The 19,882-nt window shown below is 47.9% G+C and overlaps 1 protein-coding gene across 1 annotated transcript in view; it reads right to left on the bottom strand.

Moving 5' to 3' along the window:
* Nucleotides 1–19,882, bottom strand: part of PPP1R37 (protein phosphatase 1 regulatory subunit 37) — a 146,854-nt gene that overhangs the window by 35,331 nt on the left and 91,641 nt on the right. The window contains exons 6-7 of the mRNA XM_054010077.1: nt 15,229–15,379; nt 5,183–5,338 (exon numbers count right to left, since the gene is read on the bottom strand). Of these exons, the coding sequence (XP_053866052.1) occupies nt 5,183–5,338; nt 15,229–15,379 (307 nt within the window). The remainder of the gene's footprint in view (nt 1–5,182; nt 5,339–15,228; nt 15,380–19,882) is intronic.

Below are 19,882 nucleotides of genomic sequence, written 5' to 3'. Positions count from 1 at the left end.
GCAGGGTAAAACCATGAAAAAGGCCTTTAAAGAAACCTTACCATTGTATGATGGGAAAATAGAGCAAGGCCCTGGATAGGATGGTGATGTGCAGATATTGATTCTAGCTGGACCCTTATGGGGCTGAAGGGTGGAGGGCTAGGAAGAGAAGAGCTCCCTCTGGAGGTTCTACCAGGCTCTCGACACCAGCAACATGCCAAGCCTGCTGCCTGGTGGAAGACGCATATTGTACATTAACAGAGGAAGAGGGTTGTCATCACGAGAACATCTACCCCTTTCTCAGAAACTTCGAGGTTGGTAACAGTATTGGGCAGAGGAATGCTGCCTGAAGGAAGCCTGTGGTCTCACTTACTTGGTCCTTAGGCCAGGAATATGGGGGCCTAGGGAGCACCGAGTAGTCCTAGAATCATTTAAGGAATCAAAGGCCCCACCTATCTTTCAATTCAATCTCGTTGACCTAAAAAAGAAGGTCCTCAATTGCTGTTTGGACCTTATTGGGAATTTGTGACGATTGAAACCAGGAAGATCTTCTCACGGCCACCAAGGCAGCCAAGGTATGCATCCAGTATAGCCTATAGGGGATGTGTGGGCTATCAGATACAATAGTCTATCTCCTCTTACTATTTGTGGGGTACCCCATCCACATATGAGACAGTTTGTTTCAACTGAAATAATAGTATTTGACAGAAGTGCTTGGTAATAAGCCATGTGCAACTGGAGGCTGGCAGATGAATATACTTTGCATTGACAGGTCTACTCTCTTTGAATCTGATGTTTCGACCGCTCTTGGACTGCCGATACCAGAAGCAACCCTGATACTCAAATCCCTTGGAACGAAGTCTGTCAGCTCACTTGGATGCAATTGGGATGGATGCTGACATGTGCCACAGGTCTTCTGCAAGCTCCAACAGCCTTTCATTTATAGGCATGGTGAGCCTCCCATTCATGAAAAACTCAGACATCTTGCAGCCGGAGAGACTTCTGCACTACTTTCAGAGGTGTATCTAGAGTCTCTGCCATGCACTTGACGAGGTCCTGGAACGCCTTGAAGGCATCGACTGAAAGTGGCATAGAAGGATTTAGTCTTGTTGGGAGAGGATAAACAGATTGCAGTGGGAACAAGTCGCTTTTCCCCTTGTAGATGGTGTTCATAGTCACTTTTCTTCTACCTTTCCAGGATCTAAAGCCGCACTAGCTGACCTGGCACATGGGTTTAGACCTAATCCTAGGGGGGGGGGCCAATGATGAATACATTGCTTGAATACAGCTTGCTTGAATACAGCTGCGCACCCCAGAGTATCCAGCAGGACCAAGGCTAATATAAGTATGGCATTTGGGTAGGAGATATGGGGAAGCGGGTCCCAGGAAGGATGTCCCCTATGAGCCCTATGTCATTTCTTGATGTCCCTTACAAATCCTTCCCCAGCGTCTCTTCCTGACCCCCTCTGCGTTACCCAAGGAGGGGAAGGAAGTGTGAAGAGGAGGAGTGCCTACTATGCCCCATGGGGATGAACAAAAGGAGTACACCTTTTCCAATGGAGGCGTCGTTCTGACTGGGTAGGGGGCAAAGTCTGCACTGGAGATACCACCTTGACCTGTCGAACCAATGACTTGGTGGTGGACAGCTTAGTTATCAACACCCTCAGCCTCTTAAGGAAACTGTGCCACAGGCAAACCACTCTGTACCATATATGCCCTCGGTAACGACACATTAGGTACCAAGAACACTGTTTCGAGGTTGCTGGTGTAGAAACACTAGGTACTGAAGGATCTAGGCCAAGAGACACATGGCCCAGAGGTTTAGTGGGTACTGCCATCGTTCTCTAACAGTCAGTAGTGGGGCACCAGAAGAACCCTTCTCAGGCCACTGGCTGCCTCTCAGCGGTTGAGCTCAAGATGAGTCACTTATGAGTCTTGTGTAGGGTGACCTACGCCCCTACTCTACACTGGTGGTGCTCTTCCCTAGCCCTGTCAGAGGTCGTAGGAGCTGGAATGGAGGCAGACAACTGGGGGCCTCTTCATCGATGTAGCCCAGGAACTCAGGGTGGAATCTCAGCTTACCAGGGCGCTCACAGAGAGTGTGACCGGAAGACAGAGATCTCTCGGCGTCCTTCCTTTCAGCGTCCAAGATGGTTTACATACAGTGCTTCGGGAGGAACAATTTTAAGCAGGCTTCTCTACCTTTCCGAGTTTGCTTAGAGAAGAATTGACATATGGTACACACTGCTCAGGAATATGTCCTTCTCTGAAACACAATCGGCAGAGTGCCCATTGTTATGTGGCACCGAAGCGTCACACAAGGGACAGGTTTTAAATCTCAAGTTTTGTGTCTGCCACTTTGCTGGAGCGCCTGTACGCAGAGACTAGGATGTGCGTTGAGTCAAAAACTAGAACCTGACTAAAACAAAGAGGTGTGTGCGCTGTCAACAGCCAAGACGACTAACGATCATTCCAGTCTAAACTAGCGCAGTGCACAGAGAAGCGGGCGGACCCTGCAGGGGTTGTGTGTCTGTCACAGGTGGTAAGAAGGAACTGAGGGATGGTTGGGCCCACTCTGTTCTTTGTATTCTCAAATGGCAGGGGCAGGGCGCATGAGGACATCTAGGGCCAGGTACAGCCCCAGTAAATGTTGCTGGCCAAAATAGTCCGATCTCACACGAGACACATGTGCACCAAGAGCAGAATCCATGTGGACAAACACTGGCAGAAGAATTTTAGAGGATACATGGATTTGCTGCTGATAAACTGGTATCCTGGCTTCCCTGCCTAACTCTGAAACGGTTGTTTTTTCTCCAGAAATACTGATAAGATTCACAAGTGTGTGTTCAAATGTACATGTGTAGAAGTTGGAAAGCTCCTACATTAAGGCAGTGTTCAGATACAGGGGTCTGGAAAATAAATAAAATCACAAGGACATTATTTTTCTATTGTGAAACCTCAAGCTGTTGGTCTTATTCCACTCCCACACTTTGGAAAATCTGTTTAACAAAAATATAGTGCATGCTTACATTAGCTACAGAAAGATGTAGGCCTACAATTCCTTCACCTTAACAGTTGGAGTGCAGTCCCGTGGTGCGTGGTCACAACAGGCCTGGTAATGGAACATTAGTTGCAGCCTTACATAGAGTCACACCCAGCAACTCCGTAATGACATGCAACCCAAACTAATTAAATCGAAGCTACAAAGAAGGAGCTCCAGACTTCAGGGATTCCAAACTCCAGTGATTCACAAAGAACTGTAGGTGGAACTTGTAAATCCCATAATAGGAAATATTTCGCTTTGAAACCCTTTGAATACAACAGCTCTTGACTGAGGCCACCAGAGCCTCGCTTCCCTTGCCTATAGGCATTATTAGCCCCATTCCACAGATGGCTTTACAAACAGGTAGGTAAAGGGACTTTCCTGGAGGGTCCTGTGTCCAGTGGATAAAATGTACATCCATGACAGGAGCTCTGGATTCTAATCCCAGTGCTGACACAGGTATCCAATAGGACCTTTGGCAAGAGGCTTAAGGCATGTGTAATATGGATCCTACCTGCTGATGGCACACATCTTTACCAAATATTGTTCGCTAAGTGAAGCATATTAATAAGGCCGATTAGGGGAAGAGTTCACAGCAGATGTCGTTAAGGATGCCAAGAATCAGGGCAGGAAATTCAGACACTTAAGGTTACTTCAACAACATTAACTCAGAAATAATAAAATAGACTGAGTGGCCAAACTTATGATAGGTACCTCAGCTGACCAAGAAGATAGTAACCAAACACCCTACAGGCCTGCACAAAGGCTGAGCTAACACTGAATTGAAAACACTACATTTTGTATTGACATTTGTTTCTGCTTTTAATTTCACCAATATTTTTTTCTTTTGAAAAGGAGAAAAAAAGAGTAAAAGACACTGAGAAATCTCTAGAAGTGAGGCACCTTAAGGACCCTATCCTGAAAAAGTGTCAAGCAGCCATAGCTCTTACTAACTTCAATAGGAATTGTGGGCATGCGACATCTCATGATCAAACCCTTCAAGTGATTTAAGGTGCCTTAATTGGGTCTGAGCAGCTTAAGTTGCTCTAAGCACTTAGAGAGACATAGGCCACGTCTACACTAGCAAGCTTAAAGTGGCACAGCCGTGCTGCTGTAAGATCACTCATGTGGCCGCTCTATGCATATAGGAGAGAGCTCCCATCAACATAATAAAGCCACCTAAATGAGTGGCGGTAGCTATGTTGGCGGGAGAGCAACTCTCACCGATAGAAGCACTCATGTGCACAGTGCTTATGCCAGCAAAACTCGTCACTCAGGGAGATGTTTTTTCACACCCCTGAGCGACGTAAGTTTTGCCAACATAAGTGGTAGTGTTGACATGGTCTTACACTGCTATAATTCTTTAAAAATGCTTAAACTGCTTTTTTTAAAAAAACCTCTCATTTCAACTCTCAATTTGAGATCAGATTTGGAAATTGTTCAGCCCCCACCACGACTTTCCCTTTGACAGCAGAAGCTGCCTGCTGCTGTATCGGGCCGGGCTCCTCGGAAAAGTGCAGGAAGAGTTCCAGCAAGCCAGCCTCTTACTACCTCTCCGTCAAGTTCCAGCAGCCCTAGGCCTTTGTCCTCTTGCTCAAAATCGCCTCAAGCTACCTCCTTGCCTGGTGGAAAGAGGAGATGGTACTTCCAGAGACCGAATTTCAGTCCAACAGGTAGGACTCTTCCTTTCAACCTGCTGGTGCTGCTCAGTTCCTGAATGGGGCTTTTGTGGTTTTACCAAGAAGTGTCTCAGAGATAAGAGCAGCATCAGCTGTCCCTGTGTTCCCAAAGAAAGTGGAGGCTGGGGACTCTAACTCGCCATATTCCACCTCACGTTAAAGAGTACAAATTAATTTATTCATTGTTTAAAGTCTGAGGATTTACTAGACATTCACGGTCTTTATTAAGACATTACGTTGTGGGGGGGGAGGGAGAGGAAACAATCACTCTTTAAAAGAAAGACAAGTAAAAATATTCAGAATGAGAAAGGAATGACGCCTTAGCTTGCTTTTAAAGGGCAAATTGTCCAACCTGGGTTGGAGTGCAACATGGGATCCAGTAAGATTTTATGTTTTCAGCTGAGAACATTTCAAATGTAGTTCTCGCTCTGACAAAATTTCTCAGAGGAACGAAGTACGAAGACTAAGGAGGATCTCCCACCTGAATCTAGGATGTGGTTGTTCCTCAGGTCCAATATGTGAATGTAACAGTTAAATTTCAGCAGGTTGCCAAGCTGAGCAGAGTCCTGCAATCCATTCAGTTTATTATCGGCTAGATACAGTTCCCGTAGGTTCATGTTCATTTTCAGAGCCGTTGCTAAAAAGCAAAGAACAGAGAATTACACTTCAGCTAAAGTAACACAGCTACAGAACAAAAGATCACAGAGAGCAGGGCACCTGTCTGTAGACCCACAAGACACCTTGGAACAGCATGTAACCAAAGGAGACGTAACTTTCGGTTTCATTCATTATTGCTTTAGGCCTGCATGTTGATCCTGCTACTAACTGCTCATTAATGCCGTCTGTACGGCACACAAGCCATGTATCGTAGGCTTATTCCGGCTGGATGCTGCAGAAGAACACATGTCCACACAGGCCATTCGTAGTGCCATCAACATCTTATCTTATGCAAATTTCTTACTCATATAATGTGTCAGACAGCTGTAGACAAAGTCTCAATATCAGCATAAATTAACTAGGCAGAAAAATCATCAGCAGGACACAAGTATGGCTGTCTAAATGCTTTATATTGACAAGAAAGTCATGGGGCTAACCTGTGTCTGGGAGGCGGGACTGTGGAGCTGCAGGAGACACAAGCCCAATGTCTCCAGGGGTGTGTGTTGGTGGGATCCTGCATAATCCTGAGAGAGGGTGATACATCCACTACCAGGGCCTTTGTAGAGGGCAACACTAGCAGTGCAACAAGTCCTGAGCTGTCCTTGCTCTCCTCAACTACCAGGGCTGCTATTGCACGCAGCCTTGCACAACATGAGGAATAGTGTGGCGGCTCCTTGAGCCCTTCCCCCCTTTGTGCCCCCAGAACAACGCTAGGGGGACTTGGTAGTCAGCAGCAGTATCAAAGCAGCTCCGAAGAGATAAAACTTCAATTTTCCATTAAATTCTGCATTTCCCGCCAAGATCACAACCCAGAATGCTGGACCTCGAGTAATAACTTTAGCATTGGAACCTGCAGCCCAGGTGAGAATCTCTCTCAAGTGTCCCTGACAGACGTAAGAACATGGTTCAAAGGGCAGCATATAGCAGGGAAGTTACACTAATAGCCTATTAACTGCAAAGCCATCTTTTGCTTACCTGTCTGTAATATGCCTGTACCTGGGTCTGATGTGACCACAAAGATGCCTAGCAGTGATTCACTGCCAAACAGCTGCCAGTGGTGCCTTATCCCCTCCCAGAACACTGAAAGGGCCTGAACTTAAAACCTCTGAAACCCAGGAAATGGCTCCCATAACACCCCCACCTAACCTTAACTCTGCCCTCCTTTCTTTGTTCTCCTAAGGGAGTCCTCAGTGCTGTATCCCTCCCTAATCCTTGGGGCCAGCAGAAGGGGTGAGGGAGATTGGAGAAAGCGGCTAAGTTTTAAAAATGTTAATGGATTTCAAGGCCAGAAGGGACATTGTGAGCCTGCAATCTGACATCCTGCATAGCACAGGCCAGCGAACAGGAATCTTTGAGCTCTGCAGCTGTAGCTCCAAGCCCCCTTAGGTGGCAGGGCAAGCTCTGGCAACCTGCTGCACTGCTCCCTGATCGACATGGCTACACTTAGCACAGGGAGGGGCGGAGGGGCATGGGAATAAGAGCAAGGATTTGGAATTGTGTTGAACACACAGAAAAGGGCAGATTCTTTTAGTAGGGTTACCATATTTTAATTTAAAAAAAAAGGAGGACACTCCATGGGGCCCCAGCCCCACCCCAACTCCGCCCCTTCCCCCAAAGTCCCCGCCCCAACTCCGCCCCCTCCCCTGAACACTCTGCCCCCGATCCTCCCCCTTCCCGGCTTCCTGTAAATCAAATGTTCACGGGAAGCCTGAAACAGGGAGGCAACAGGTAAGCTGGGGCTGGTGTGGTGGGGGGGGGGGGCGCGAGGAGGCGCGGCTCAGTCCGGCCCCCCCGGCCGAGTGGCTCCCTCCGGCGGCCAGCTGGCCCCGGCCAAGAGGCTCTGGCCCCGGCGTCTCCTGCCTGGCTCGGCTTGGGCCCTGGGGCGCCAGCCCTGGTTCCGGCCGAGCGGCTCTGGCCCAGCTCGGCTCCAGCCCGGCACCGGCCCTGGCCGAGCACCGCCGGCCAGCGGCTCTGGCCTGACACTGGCCGAGCGGCACCAGCCAAGCACTGCCGGCCGGCGGCCCCAGCCCGGCACCGGCCCGGCCCAAGCACCGCCGGCCCCAGCGGCCCGGGCACCGCCGGCCCCGGTTCCAGTTCCAGCCGAGCGGCTCCAGCCCGGCGCCGGCCAGCGGCTCTGGCCCGGCACTGGCCGAGCGGCACCAGCTGAGCACTGCTGGCTGAGCACCGCCGGCCCCGGTTCCAGTTCCAGCCGAGCGGCTCCAGCCCGGCGCCGGCCAGCGGCTCTGGCCCGGCACTGGCCGAGCGGCACCAGCTGAGCACTGCTGGCTGAGCACCGCCGGCCCCGGTTCCAGTTCCAGCCGAGCGGCTCCAGCCCGGCGCCGGCCAGCGGCTCTGGCCCGGCACTGGCCGAGCGGCACCAGCTGAGCACTGCTGGCTGAGCACCGCCGGCCCCGGTTCCAGTTCCAGCCGAGCACCACCAGCAGCAGCGGCTCGGGCACCCCCAGCCCCGGTCACAGCGGCTCCAGCCCAGCTCGGCTCGGGCCCCGGCTCCAGCTGAGCGGCTCTGGCCCGGCACCGGCACCGGCTGAGCACCGCCACCGGCTGAGCACCGCCAGCCCCAGCCCAGACCCAAGCCCCACGACCCCTCCCTCCCTATTTTCCCGGACATGTCCGGCTTTTGGGGATTTCCTCCCGGACGGGAATTTGAGGACCAAAAAGCCGGACATGTCCGGGAAAATCCGGACGTATGGTAACCCTACTTTTAGGGAGAGACAAGGTTCTACTATATGCCCAGTGCCTATGGCAATCTCCATGGGGGGCTGGTGTGGTAGTCGTCTGGGGTGGGAGGCATTCCTTTAACTCCACATTTCCTGGGGGTCAGAGGCTTTAGTTTAGCCCCCACATACATGCACTTTCTGGAAGGGTATGAGGCAGGGACGTGCTGCCTGAACTCTGCAGTTTTTGGCTGAGTTTCCCTGGTTTACAAACCATCACAGAACCCGCAAGTTCCAGCACCCAGCACTCCCTCCACATTTGCTACAGTTACTCCATCTACCAAAGGCACTGGCAGCAGATTAATCCCTTCCCTGCATCACTGCCCCAGCTCAGAGAATTGCCCTCTTCCTGCCTCATCCTCCCACCCCAGCCCTCCTGCCCATGAAGGGGTCAGCAGCAGTGGGGAGTCCCACAGGTTGAGGAGCTGAGAAGAGGGACTGACATGGAGTCAGTGGGAGCATTTGTGAAGCAGACAAATGGGGTCATGGCTGTGAGAAGCTGCAGCACCCCCCCGGTCACCCACTGCACAGCTATGACCCACTCCACTGCATGGCTTTGACCTCCTCTTGCCCCGGAGAGCAGCATCACAGGGAAAGGTAAGCCTGGAGGGGGGCAAAGGGTAAAGGGAATTTTGGAGTCTCTTCCCTCCTCAGGACCCCTCCCCTGAGGAAGAATTGTTGGTAGAGGAGGGATATTTGGGAGGGAGCACACAGATGGCGCCACTCCTTGCCCCACCCTCAATTATGTTCCATGCCAGAGGAGGCACCAGTCTTTCCCCTCTTCAGATCCTGGGGGGTCAGAGCTCTAAGCTCCCAAGCGAGCAATGATCCCTTTGATGATGATCCCTTATTCACCAAGAAAACCCAGCTCTTCATTCCCCAGTGAGTGCTGCTCTCACAGTGTCCCCTAGAAACAGGGGCTCCTGTGGAGGATGTACCATGCTACATGTGGCAGGACTTTCCCTTATCAAGAACCTCTCCTACTAAGGGTGGGGCTTCTTTAGCCCCAGCCTCTAGAGGGCCAGGCTGTGAGCAAGCCCAGGCCTCCCATGAGGTGGGAGGACAGCAGCTCTGCCCCTGAAGACATCCCCCTTGAATAGAAGGAGCAGTGGCCCTCTTTGGTAGCCTCCCCCTGTGAAAAAGCAAGATGGGGATGACCCAGAGGGGCACTCCCATGAGCCGAGGGGGTGAGAATGAGCTTCAAAGGCCGACCCGACCCAGAATTCCAAGGGTGGGTCCTGCAGGGGTGGCCTGGAAGAACAGGGCACAGCAGTCAGAGAACATGGGATATTTGGAGGGGGACACAAGGAGGATAGAGCTGGAAAAGCAGTGGGACTTGAGTGTTAGGATGGGAGGGCTGCCACGGCCTCACAAGCTGGCTCTGCTGCCATGGGTTGCAGGAGCCTCTCATGAGTAGGGCCCTACCAAATTCACGGCTGTAAAAACACATTGTGAATCATGAAATCAGATCTCCCCTCTGATATCTAGCTATTGTAGGGGAGGGGTAGAACTGGGGGCACCCCAGCTGGGGGCTGCTACCATGCCTGGGATTGCAGCTACTAGTCCTGACAGGGCTGGGGAGGGACCAGACTTCCTCTTGCCCCGGCACAGCCACTCTTGGGCGGGCAGGCGGAGAGGGAAACAGACCCAGTTCTGCGTCCCTCCCCCAGTTTGTGACCCCTCTACAACAGCTTTGCAACCCCCCTACAAACCTCCTTTGGGGTTGGGATCCTTCAGTTACAACACTGTGAAATTTCAGATGGTAAAGTGAAAGGGAAAGTGAGGGGGCTTTCAGGGAGGGGCTCCAGGCTCCCTCACAGCTGATGCTGCACCCCCACCTAGGGTTCCTAGCTCCAATCTACCCCCAACACACTCTCCAAGACTAGCCCTGCAGGGCCCCCCTAAAGGCTCTTCATGTCAAACTGTCCAGCTCCAGCAAAGAAGTGGCCCTTTGATGACGATCCCTTATTTATCTAAGGGATCGTTGAAAATCATCATTTTCAAAAAACAAGTTTTTCCATCTTTAAGAAAGAACTGGGCTTTCGGAAAATGAAGATTTTTGAGGATCTCTTATACAAACAAGGGACTGTCAAAGGGCCACTTTATCAGAGCTGGGCAGCTCCAATCGAGAAGAGCCTTGTGGGATCTAGATGAGCCCCCCCCCATTCCTGAGGGTGGGTGTCTGTCAGAGTCTTGGTAGGTAGAAGTGCAGAGACAGGCACACCCTTGTATACCTGAATGGGTCTTTCCACCAGTTTAAAAAGGAGAGGACTTCTTCTGGGACCTTGATCAGCATGTCCATGTGGTGTCTGCTAGGTATACATACACTGATTTCAAATCACCCTTGCAGATGACCTCTGGCATGGGTGTGACATGAGTGCATGAGGTCCTGGGTCCTAGAAATCTCAGACATGCCCTGGTGATTCTGGGTGAGCCTGAAGTTGGTACCCAGGTAACAGTGGTGTAAGCTGCTCTACTTCAGTGTGTGGTAGACCCTGCCCACACAAGCTTCAAGTCTGACTGGCCCCAGTCAATAGTATGCGATAAGGGCCTCTGTTAAGGGTAATGAGCGAAGGCCAATGGCAACTCAGCTGACAAGGGCCAAGTTCCAATGGCGATGAAGGTGGATGAGCTACAGTTGTGGATGCATGGGCCCTATAGGGCAGAAGGGGAGCCAGATCTTCATAATGGTCCTCCACACCCACAGAAACCAATGGCATCTGACAGAGAAGTTCCTGGGAAGGGGGGCTGGTGTTCCCAAAAATAAAAAACTCCTCTATATCTCCCCAATCCCAAGGAGGCAGAGTGGGATGAGGACGGGAAAAAAAGCAGCCAGCCATGACAGACCCTGACAATAGCACCAGGGTTAAAACCCCTGCTATTACTGACGCCAGGAGGAGGGGCATATTCTGCATGCATAGGACAGAAGCGACCCAAACCCCACTTGTGAATGCACAGCCACCATGACCAAACCAGACCAAGGCCAAACCAGACTTCAGAGGCACGTTCTGTGTCGCCACATAGAATGTGTTAACACTGAATGGCACAGGGTACAAAGAACTCAGCCGCTACAAGACTGTAATTGCTGGCACCACAGAAAAGCAACGCTGCCGCTCCCCCCGCAACTTTGGTGGTCCACACCAAACTCAAGGTGTAGCACTTGTTTACTGCACAAACGTCTAGCACACAATTTAATAAAAAAGAACCCCATCTTTCCATGCTTACTCTATGCTCGGCTCCAGCATCATTATGAACACTTTTCTGTTGGTGCATAGGCCACGACGACAGCTGATGCATCACCCGGGCAACAGGATGCATTCTGTCACCAATCAGTAGCAAAAATCCAGTGCTTGTGCTTGGAGATTTTAATGCCATGACAGGCGGTGACTGAAGTGTGTATGAAACTATGATAGGTCCCTTTGGCTTGGGTTCACCAAACGAATACATCACTTGGCTTCTGACACTGTGTGCCACTGAGGGATTGTCTGTTATGGGCTCCTGGTTTAGGCACCTTAACAACCATCGCTGGACCTGGATTTCAAATAATGGATGTCATGAAAGAAACTGATCGCATCACTGTCAGATATCGCTCAATAGTGAAATCTCATGAGGTCTTTGGCAACACAGAAACACTAGCAAACTTAGACCACAGATTAGTTGTCACTCAGTCTCTCTCCGCAGCTTCCACCTCCTCGCAAGCCAGATATCCACCAAACAGTACAATGTCCATTGTCTATCTGAGGAGCCTCTTGACGCCGTGAAATATACATGGCCCATTGAAGATAACATATGTAACCTCAGTATCCTCTCAGATGATGTGGGGATCGCCTGGAGTGTATACATAATGCTATATTCTACACCACCATTGAATAACTGGCTTCAGACATTTGTGCCTTTTAACATCCCCCATTATAAAACTAGATGGCTCTCCCTGCTCAACAATGGAGAGGTCCTGGACAGATGGAAAACATGAAAGTGTGCTGAACCGCGCACCTGCTGATGACTGTCCAAAACTACGTGACCTGACAAACTGTACAGCTGCAGACCCAGCAACAAAACTGATCCTCCATCACTCACGGACGTGTGAAAGACCAAACAAAACAGTTACAGAATGGACATGTTGCTGGACCAGAAGGTATTCCGACCAGTTGCTGAAAGGTGCCTTGGAACCAGTAAGCATCGGCCTACATCAATTCTTCTTAAGTGTGGGCATCAGGCAAAGTATCTACAGAACTGAAAGACGGCATCGGAGCGTACCAGGGCACAAGATCTCTCCTCGAGCGAGGCAACTACAGTCCGATCTCATTATCATCAGTTCCTGGAAAGGTCTTTATGTTCTTCTCGGTAGAAGGCAGCCACTCCTTAGTAGAGATCGCCATCTATAGCAATCATGTTTAACTAGTCGACAATGGACACTGTCCTTACCCTTTGGCTTCTAGATGAGCTGTACTGAAAATGTAACCACTCATTTCACGTGGCATATATCATCATCATCACATTAGCTTTGATTTGGTCAACAGGTCAGCACTTTGGCTTGCACTGAAAGAAGTTTCAGTTCTAGATGTTCTGCTAAACCTGGTGTCTGATCTTCAGAACAGTAGTGGAGCAAGAGTGCACATTGGTTCATGGCTTTGGTCGCATTTCTACACTGCCAGGTGTGCGGCAATGATGCATTCTCACCCCAGCATTATTCTGTTGAGCTGATGACTGAATAGTAGTACTTGCCACGCCACATGTCAGAATCAAGGATGATCATGAAGGGTTTGCTGACCAAGACTACACTAACAACATTCCCTTGTTTGTTGAGAAGTCAGAGAATTTCAGCCCCACCCACCAACATCTCCAAGACACCATCCACAATATGGGATTGAATGTCTCATGGCAGAAGACCATGGCCCAGAAATTCAGAACTGGGCCACCAGAACCCCCCAGTTCAGTGAGTGCTGTTCAGAGTGCTGAGTTTATCTACCTAGGGTGCAGGCAGAGTTCAGTCACAGCAAACTGGATATTCTTCAATTACTAGGTCCTGCTGCCTCCCGCATAACGTCTATGTCTCAATTGTGGATGCAAGAACTTGTTTGTGTTGACACAAAAAGCTCAGGATCTATCAAACTTGTGTATTACTTGTATTGCCACAGATGTTAGAAACTTAGACCCTACTATAGGCAGACTTGGAGCAGCTGGAGGCATTCCATACATGCTGTCAATGCCAAACCCTGAACATAATGTGGTTCGACTTAGTGCAAAATATCTTAATCTCACAGAGATCTAGCCTCCCTTCAATCAGTGACTATATTCAAAAGCAGCATTGCATGCTCTTTGACCATTTTGCCAAGATGGACAAAAAATCTTCAGCACACTGTGCTCTCAAATTCTCCATCAACACTCAAAAGAGGGGCATGTTATGACTTGACCTGGTACCACCTACAGGGCAACCCCAAAGATTCATAGATTTGTAGGATTGAGCCAGATCTGGGAACTTCACTACACATTGCCTTGTGCATCACCATGGTCACTGGCCGGCACAACAGTCCTCAGTAGGCTGCCTGTGTTTGATAATGAAGAAGTTGGTTGCGGACAGCTATTACCTATTGGTGAAAATCCTTGATGCTGTAAGAAAGACAAAAGGGCAGGACTCCGTACTGGCAGTAGGATGCCAGGAATCAGAGGTATTTCCTGTGGGCTGGATGGATTGAGAGCTCTTCACCTGCATGATGCTGATTTCCATCGACGAACTATGGCCATTATGAGCACTGTATCAGATGCATCAGCACCACTTATAGCAAGTGTGGGCAATCAGAGGTCTCTCTGCCATGAAAGAGGACTTCTTCTCCTGCTGCTCCTTTGGCCACTTGTCTATACACTAAGACTCTGTCCCAGTTTAGACAGTCATATTTTGAGAGGAGGGACTGATAGGAAGGCCGGCCTTAACTGGAGGTTAGCCTACAAATACATCTTGTGGCCGAAGAAGTCCTGAATTGCTGTCACCATAGAAGAAACTGGTGTTCAATGTGAATAAAAAAAAAATATATTTGAATTCCTTAGCCGGGACTTGGTACCTCCCATCTGCTCTTTATCACGCGACCTGGATGGATGTAGGTGGATGCCAGACCGCTTTTTCAGCCTTTAGTAGGCCTTTATTAATGGGGATGGCAAGCCTCCCTGGTGTAGAAGGATGTAGAATGTCCAAGAGTTTGTGATGCTTCTTTTCCAGGGCTATGTCTAAGGCTTCCAACACACATTTCATCAGGTCCTGGAATACCTTAAAGCCATCAGTGAAGGCTGACACAGATGGAGTCACAGACTTGTCAGGAAATAGTGAGACTATTACAGCAGGGAATGGTTGCTCTTCCCCTGGAGCTGATGTTCTTATCTTTCCTCCAGCCCTTCAAGTACCCGTGACTGTACCAACTGGCTTATCTGAGAAGGCTTAATGAGTCTCTTTGGAGAGGGTGATCTAGCCCGAGAGTCAATAAAGCAGGCTACCTGAAGTACAGCTGTATTTTAATTTTACATGCCAGCAATCTGGTTCTATTTTAGTTTAGGTGGACCCTGTGTGGGCGTCTCCTTCCCCCAAAAGGTTCCCAATAAATCTAAAACCCTCCTCCCTACACCATTGTCTCATCCATGCATTGAGACCTCACAGTTCTGCCTGTCTAAGTGGCCCTGTGCGTGGAGCTGAATGCATTTCAGAGAAGGCTGACATGGAGGTCCTGTACTAACTACACTATCTAAATATTCTGTACAAGGCTAGCTAAAATCACAGTATGTGCCAAATAAGCAGACCCAGCAGGGGTTTCATCTCACTGCCATGGGTGGTAAGAAGTAACTGAGGGAAAGTTGGGGCCACTCTGCCCTTTATAGTCTTGGGTGGGATGTGTGACTGCACAGCCAGTTGACACTGTTGACCAAAATACTTGGTTCTCACATGCATGGGGCACAAGTGCACCAACAGTGGAACAAGTCTGGACAATCACTTGAAGTAGATTAGTTTGTCCTCTCTTTTCAAGGCATTAAAAACAAAGAAGTTATCCAAGTAAATAAAAGGTGTTTAGATGCAAAGAAGAGACAACCACATGTGATTACTCCAGGAAACAGACCATGCCCTGTGAACAAGATTCTCCAGGTTATTCACCTAGTAGCATGAGCGGGCGCCCGGAAAGGCCGGCGTTCTCCAAGTGCAACACTACCAGGGTGCTGCTGATGCGCAGAGCCCGAGCAACAAATGGCGCCGAGTGATCCAGCAGAGGCGTGTTCCGAGCATCCAGGTACTGCAGACAGTTAGTCTGGAAAAGGAAGGCAGAGGGGTGAGATGACAAACAAAACAGAACAAAAACATGTAGCCATTGCACACTTTCAAAGCACATTTAAGTTCTACTCAGGTCAGCTGGGCACAGCCTCTGAATATACTTTGCCTGATCTGCCCTTCCATCTAGGTCTCTCTCGAAGCACTTTACAAACATTATTGAACTCCCTAGGAAAAATAGTTAGGTAACATACCATGGTTTTAAAGAGGAGAAAAAAACTAAGGCACAGAGGAGTAATATCTTGCTCAAGATCATATCATATGAATCTGTGACAGAGAAGGGAATAGGACACCAATCTCCCTGCCTTAAGACCTGTGCCTTAACCATAAGACCATCTTTTCTTTTTTCACCCATGAAACAGAATTTGGGTATTTATGTATATCTCGGCAACAAACATGTTAATCCAACTACTAGCGACAGTCCAACCAGCTGTAAAGAACATACACACACAAAAAAACACCATATAGCATTGCAGAATTCAGCCTGCCAGTAACAAATACAAAATATAGGAATGACAGTTTTCCCTCTAGTCAGTAACACTTAATGCTTCAAACAATAGCAGATTGCCAGCAAGGGCCGCAGTATGCAATTCAGCCGATTGTGGACAGTGCCTTTTCGCTGCTTCAGAGGAAATGCCTTGGAAATATAAAGGGAAGTGATGGAGTTTGCTGAAGTGAAGAGGCCAGAATGGGTCTCCAGATTTTCAAAGTAAATAAGATAAGTGATTTCAGACATCCCTGCTTCTTTTGTTAATTTCCCAGAGAACAACTAAGATGCATCTTCTAGGAATTACCCATTTTTCCTTTTACGCTAGTTTGTATTTTAGCTGTTACCTGCTCTTCTTCTAGCTGGCAGGGGAAAGCATCTGTGAGACCTCAGTGGTTTGGGACTCAGTTACTCAAGAAACATGGTTCCATCCACCCATGTTCCCTTAGAGCAGCTAAGATAAGATGGGCACTTTAGCATGGGCTCCTAGGATAAAAATCTAGTGCTGGTAGCAGGACATTTTCAGTCAATGGCTCTTGCTCATGGAATTCACTTCCTCTGGTGGCCTTCGGGGCGCTTTGTAAGCTGCTAGTTAGGCAAGGTTTGTGGTGAGAAGAGACACACCAAAAAATAAATGTTGACATTGGGCTACCATAGGAATAATGATCCATCTGCAGTACTGATTGTAATGGTCTGTTTTTAAATACTGAGAAACCTGATTATCATGGGAACAGATTACATAGAAAGATCTTTACAAATAAGTAACAAGGAAATTCTCAGGCAAGAAACAAAATGATACCAATCTTTGAATATCCATCTCCAGCCATCCTACCACATCCTGCCAGTCTGGAGAAAAAGAACAAACCTTTTCAGATTGGGATGGGGCTAAGGACTCTATTTGGATTGAGCAGATTTGTCTAGAACACCTCAAGCAGGAATCTTCAGAGCATCCTGATGAGGTGCTGTGCCCATTGCTGGTAGCAGGACATTTTCAGTCAATGGCTCTGAGATAAGGAACTCTGTGCATGAGCCCAGCATCCAGAGGAACTTCATCAAGATCGGTTGATGACTATATGGATATGGCCATCTGAAGAACAGTGGAAACAATCTTTGCATACATTCATCTGAAAGAAATACTATGCAACAGCTCACGTCTGCAACTACAGTGAGCGATCTTCACTGGGGAAGGGGGACTTGTTCCTGGCTGAAGACTACAGGAATGAGATGTTAACTGCTGTACAGCAGTTAGTCAACTCATCCAAATAAGCCTGTATGAGGAATTCCAAAATTACGGTAAATGCGACACCTTTGCTGTCTCCAAACAGCCACTAGAACTAATAAATCCTTTATAGATACTCTACAAGGCAAGTAGGCTCAAAGGTAGTGCTTGGTCTGAAAAACAGAGGCTATAGTATGAAAATTGGAGAAAGTTTCTTGTAATATTCTTGAATAATATGGAGACGCCCCTTTCACTGGGCCTACAGTAGTTATACAGTGGCTGAGGAAAATGAACACAGAATTTCTTTTTCTGATTATCCACCATGACCCTCGAGTCTTTTTCAGAGTCACTGCTTTCCAAAGTACAGTCCCTCATGCTGTAAGTGTGCCCTACATTCTTGGTTCCTAGATTTACCGCGTATTTGCTTGCGCCCAGCTTATCAAGTGATCCAAATCACTCTGTTTCAGCAACCTGTCCTTCTCAGTATTTACCACTCCCACACACTTGTGTCATTGTAAACTTTATCAGTAAGGCTGCCAGTTTGTCACGGAAGTCACAGAAGTCACGGATTCCGTGACTTTCCGTGACCTCTGCAGTGGCCGGTGCGCCTAGCCCAGGGGCCACGTGAGCAGCATAGGCAGTCCCTGGGCCAGTTGCACTGGCTGCTGCTGGGGAAGTCTCAGGCCCCCCCAAAATAGGGCCAAGATGATGATTACCTGTTTATAATTATATTTTGAAAATTCTCAGTTAGCCAGATTTTAATCCATGTAACGTATGCCGTGTTGATTTTGAATCGTTCTGTTTTTTCATCAAAATGTTATGTGCTACCAACACAAACGCCTTACAGACATCTATTACATCAATACTGTTACCATTATCGATCAAACTTGTAATCTCATAAGAGAATTTGACAAAAATCTCTTTTCAATAAACTCATGTTTAGACCAGAAAATGCTGAGAAAAAGTGAGAACTGCCAAAAACCAAGCAGAGTTGGATCTTGCAAAGGAAATTAGAAACTAGCAACAAAAGATTCTTTAGCCATATAAATAAAAAGAAAAGAAGGAAAGAAGAACCGGGACCACTATTCAGGAGGATGGGGTAAAGATTAAAGATAATGCAGGTATGGCCCAACACCTGAACGATTACTTTGCCTCCGTTTTTAATCAGGGTAATGAGGAGGTTGGGGGCAGTGGCTGGGTGGCTAATGGCCAATGGCTCATGAGAACAAGGCTCTGGAAGGAGAAATTCCCACATTGGAGGTAGAAACCAAATTCAAACAGTTTAATGGGATCAAATTGGAGGGCCCAGATGACCTCCATCTAAGAATATTAAAGGTACTGGCACATGAAATTGCCAGCCCAGTAGCAAGGGTTTTTAATGAAACCGCAAACTTGGGGGTCCATATCCTATGACAGGAGAATTGCATATCATACTTATATGTAAGAAAAGAAACTGATCTGAGAAACTACAGGGCCATTAGTTTGACCTCAATTGTATGCAAGGTCTTAGAACAAATTCTGAAAGAAAGAGTCGTTAAGGACAGAGGTAAACAGTAACTGGGATAAAATACAGCATGGTTTTACAAAAGGCAGATGGTCTGGCACTAACCTGATCTCTTTCTTTTGAGAAGATAACTGATTTTCTAGACAAAGGAAATGCAGTAGATCTAATCTACCTGAATTCCAATAAAGCATTTGATACAGTTCCACTTAGAAAATTATTAGTTATATTGGGAGAAGATAGTGATTAATATGAGAATCAAAAGGCGGGTAAGGAACTGGTTAAAGGGAAGACAACAACAGAACATGCAGAAGAGTGAACTGTTAAACTGGAGGGAGATTACTAATGGAGTTCCCTCAAGGATCAGTCTTGAGACTAATCTTATTTAACATTTTCATTAGGAGCTTAGCACAAAAAGTGGAAGTGTGCTAATAAAAACTTACAGATGACAAAGCTGGGAGGTATTGCCAATAAAAGTCTAGAATATGATACAAGAAGATGTGGACAACCTTGAAAACAGGTGTAATAGAAATGGGATGAAATTTAATAGTGCAAAACAAAAGGTCATGCACTTAGGGCAGGGGTCGGCAACCTTTCAGAAGTGGGGTGCCGAGTCTTCATTCATTCATTCACTCTAATTTAAGGTTTTGCGTGCTAGTAATACATTTTAATCTTTTTAGAAGGCCTCTTTCTATAAGTCTATAATATAGAACTAAACCATTGTTGAATGCAAAGTAAATAAGGTTTCAACATGTTTAAGAAGCTTCATTTAAAATTAAATTAAAATGCAGAGCCCCCTGGACCGGTGGCCAGGACCCGAGTAGTGTGAATGCCACTGAAAATCAGCTCGCGTGTCACCTTCAGCACATGTGCCATATGTTGCCTACCCCTGACTTAGGGACTAACAAGAAAAAAATGTGCTTTAAGCTGGGAACCTATCAGTTGAAAGTGACAAAGGAGACAATGAGCTGTCAGTGTGATGTGGCTGTGAAAAAGGCTAATGCAAACCTAGTATGCATCAGACAAGGTATTTCCAAAAGAGATTGAGAAGTAGCATTATCATTATACAATGCACTGGTGAGTCCTCATCTAGAATACCGCATGCAATTCTGGTCTTCCATGTTTAAGAAAGATGAATTCAAACTGGAACAGGTGCAGAGAAGGGCTACTAGGATGATCAGAGGAATGACGAACCTACCTTATGAGAGGAGACTTAAGGAGCTTGGCTTGTTTAGCCTAACAGAACGAAGGTTGAGGAGAAATATTATTGCTCTCT

Source organism: Malaclemys terrapin, chromosome 20 (assembly GCF_027887155.1).
Source record: "Malaclemys terrapin pileata isolate rMalTer1 chromosome 20, rMalTer1.hap1, whole genome shotgun sequence".
Classification (NCBI taxonomy): domain Eukaryota; kingdom Metazoa; phylum Chordata; order Testudines; family Emydidae; genus Malaclemys; species Malaclemys terrapin.
The sequence above is the reverse complement of the archived record's forward strand: the minus strand, read 5'-3'. Positions and strand labels throughout refer to the sequence as shown.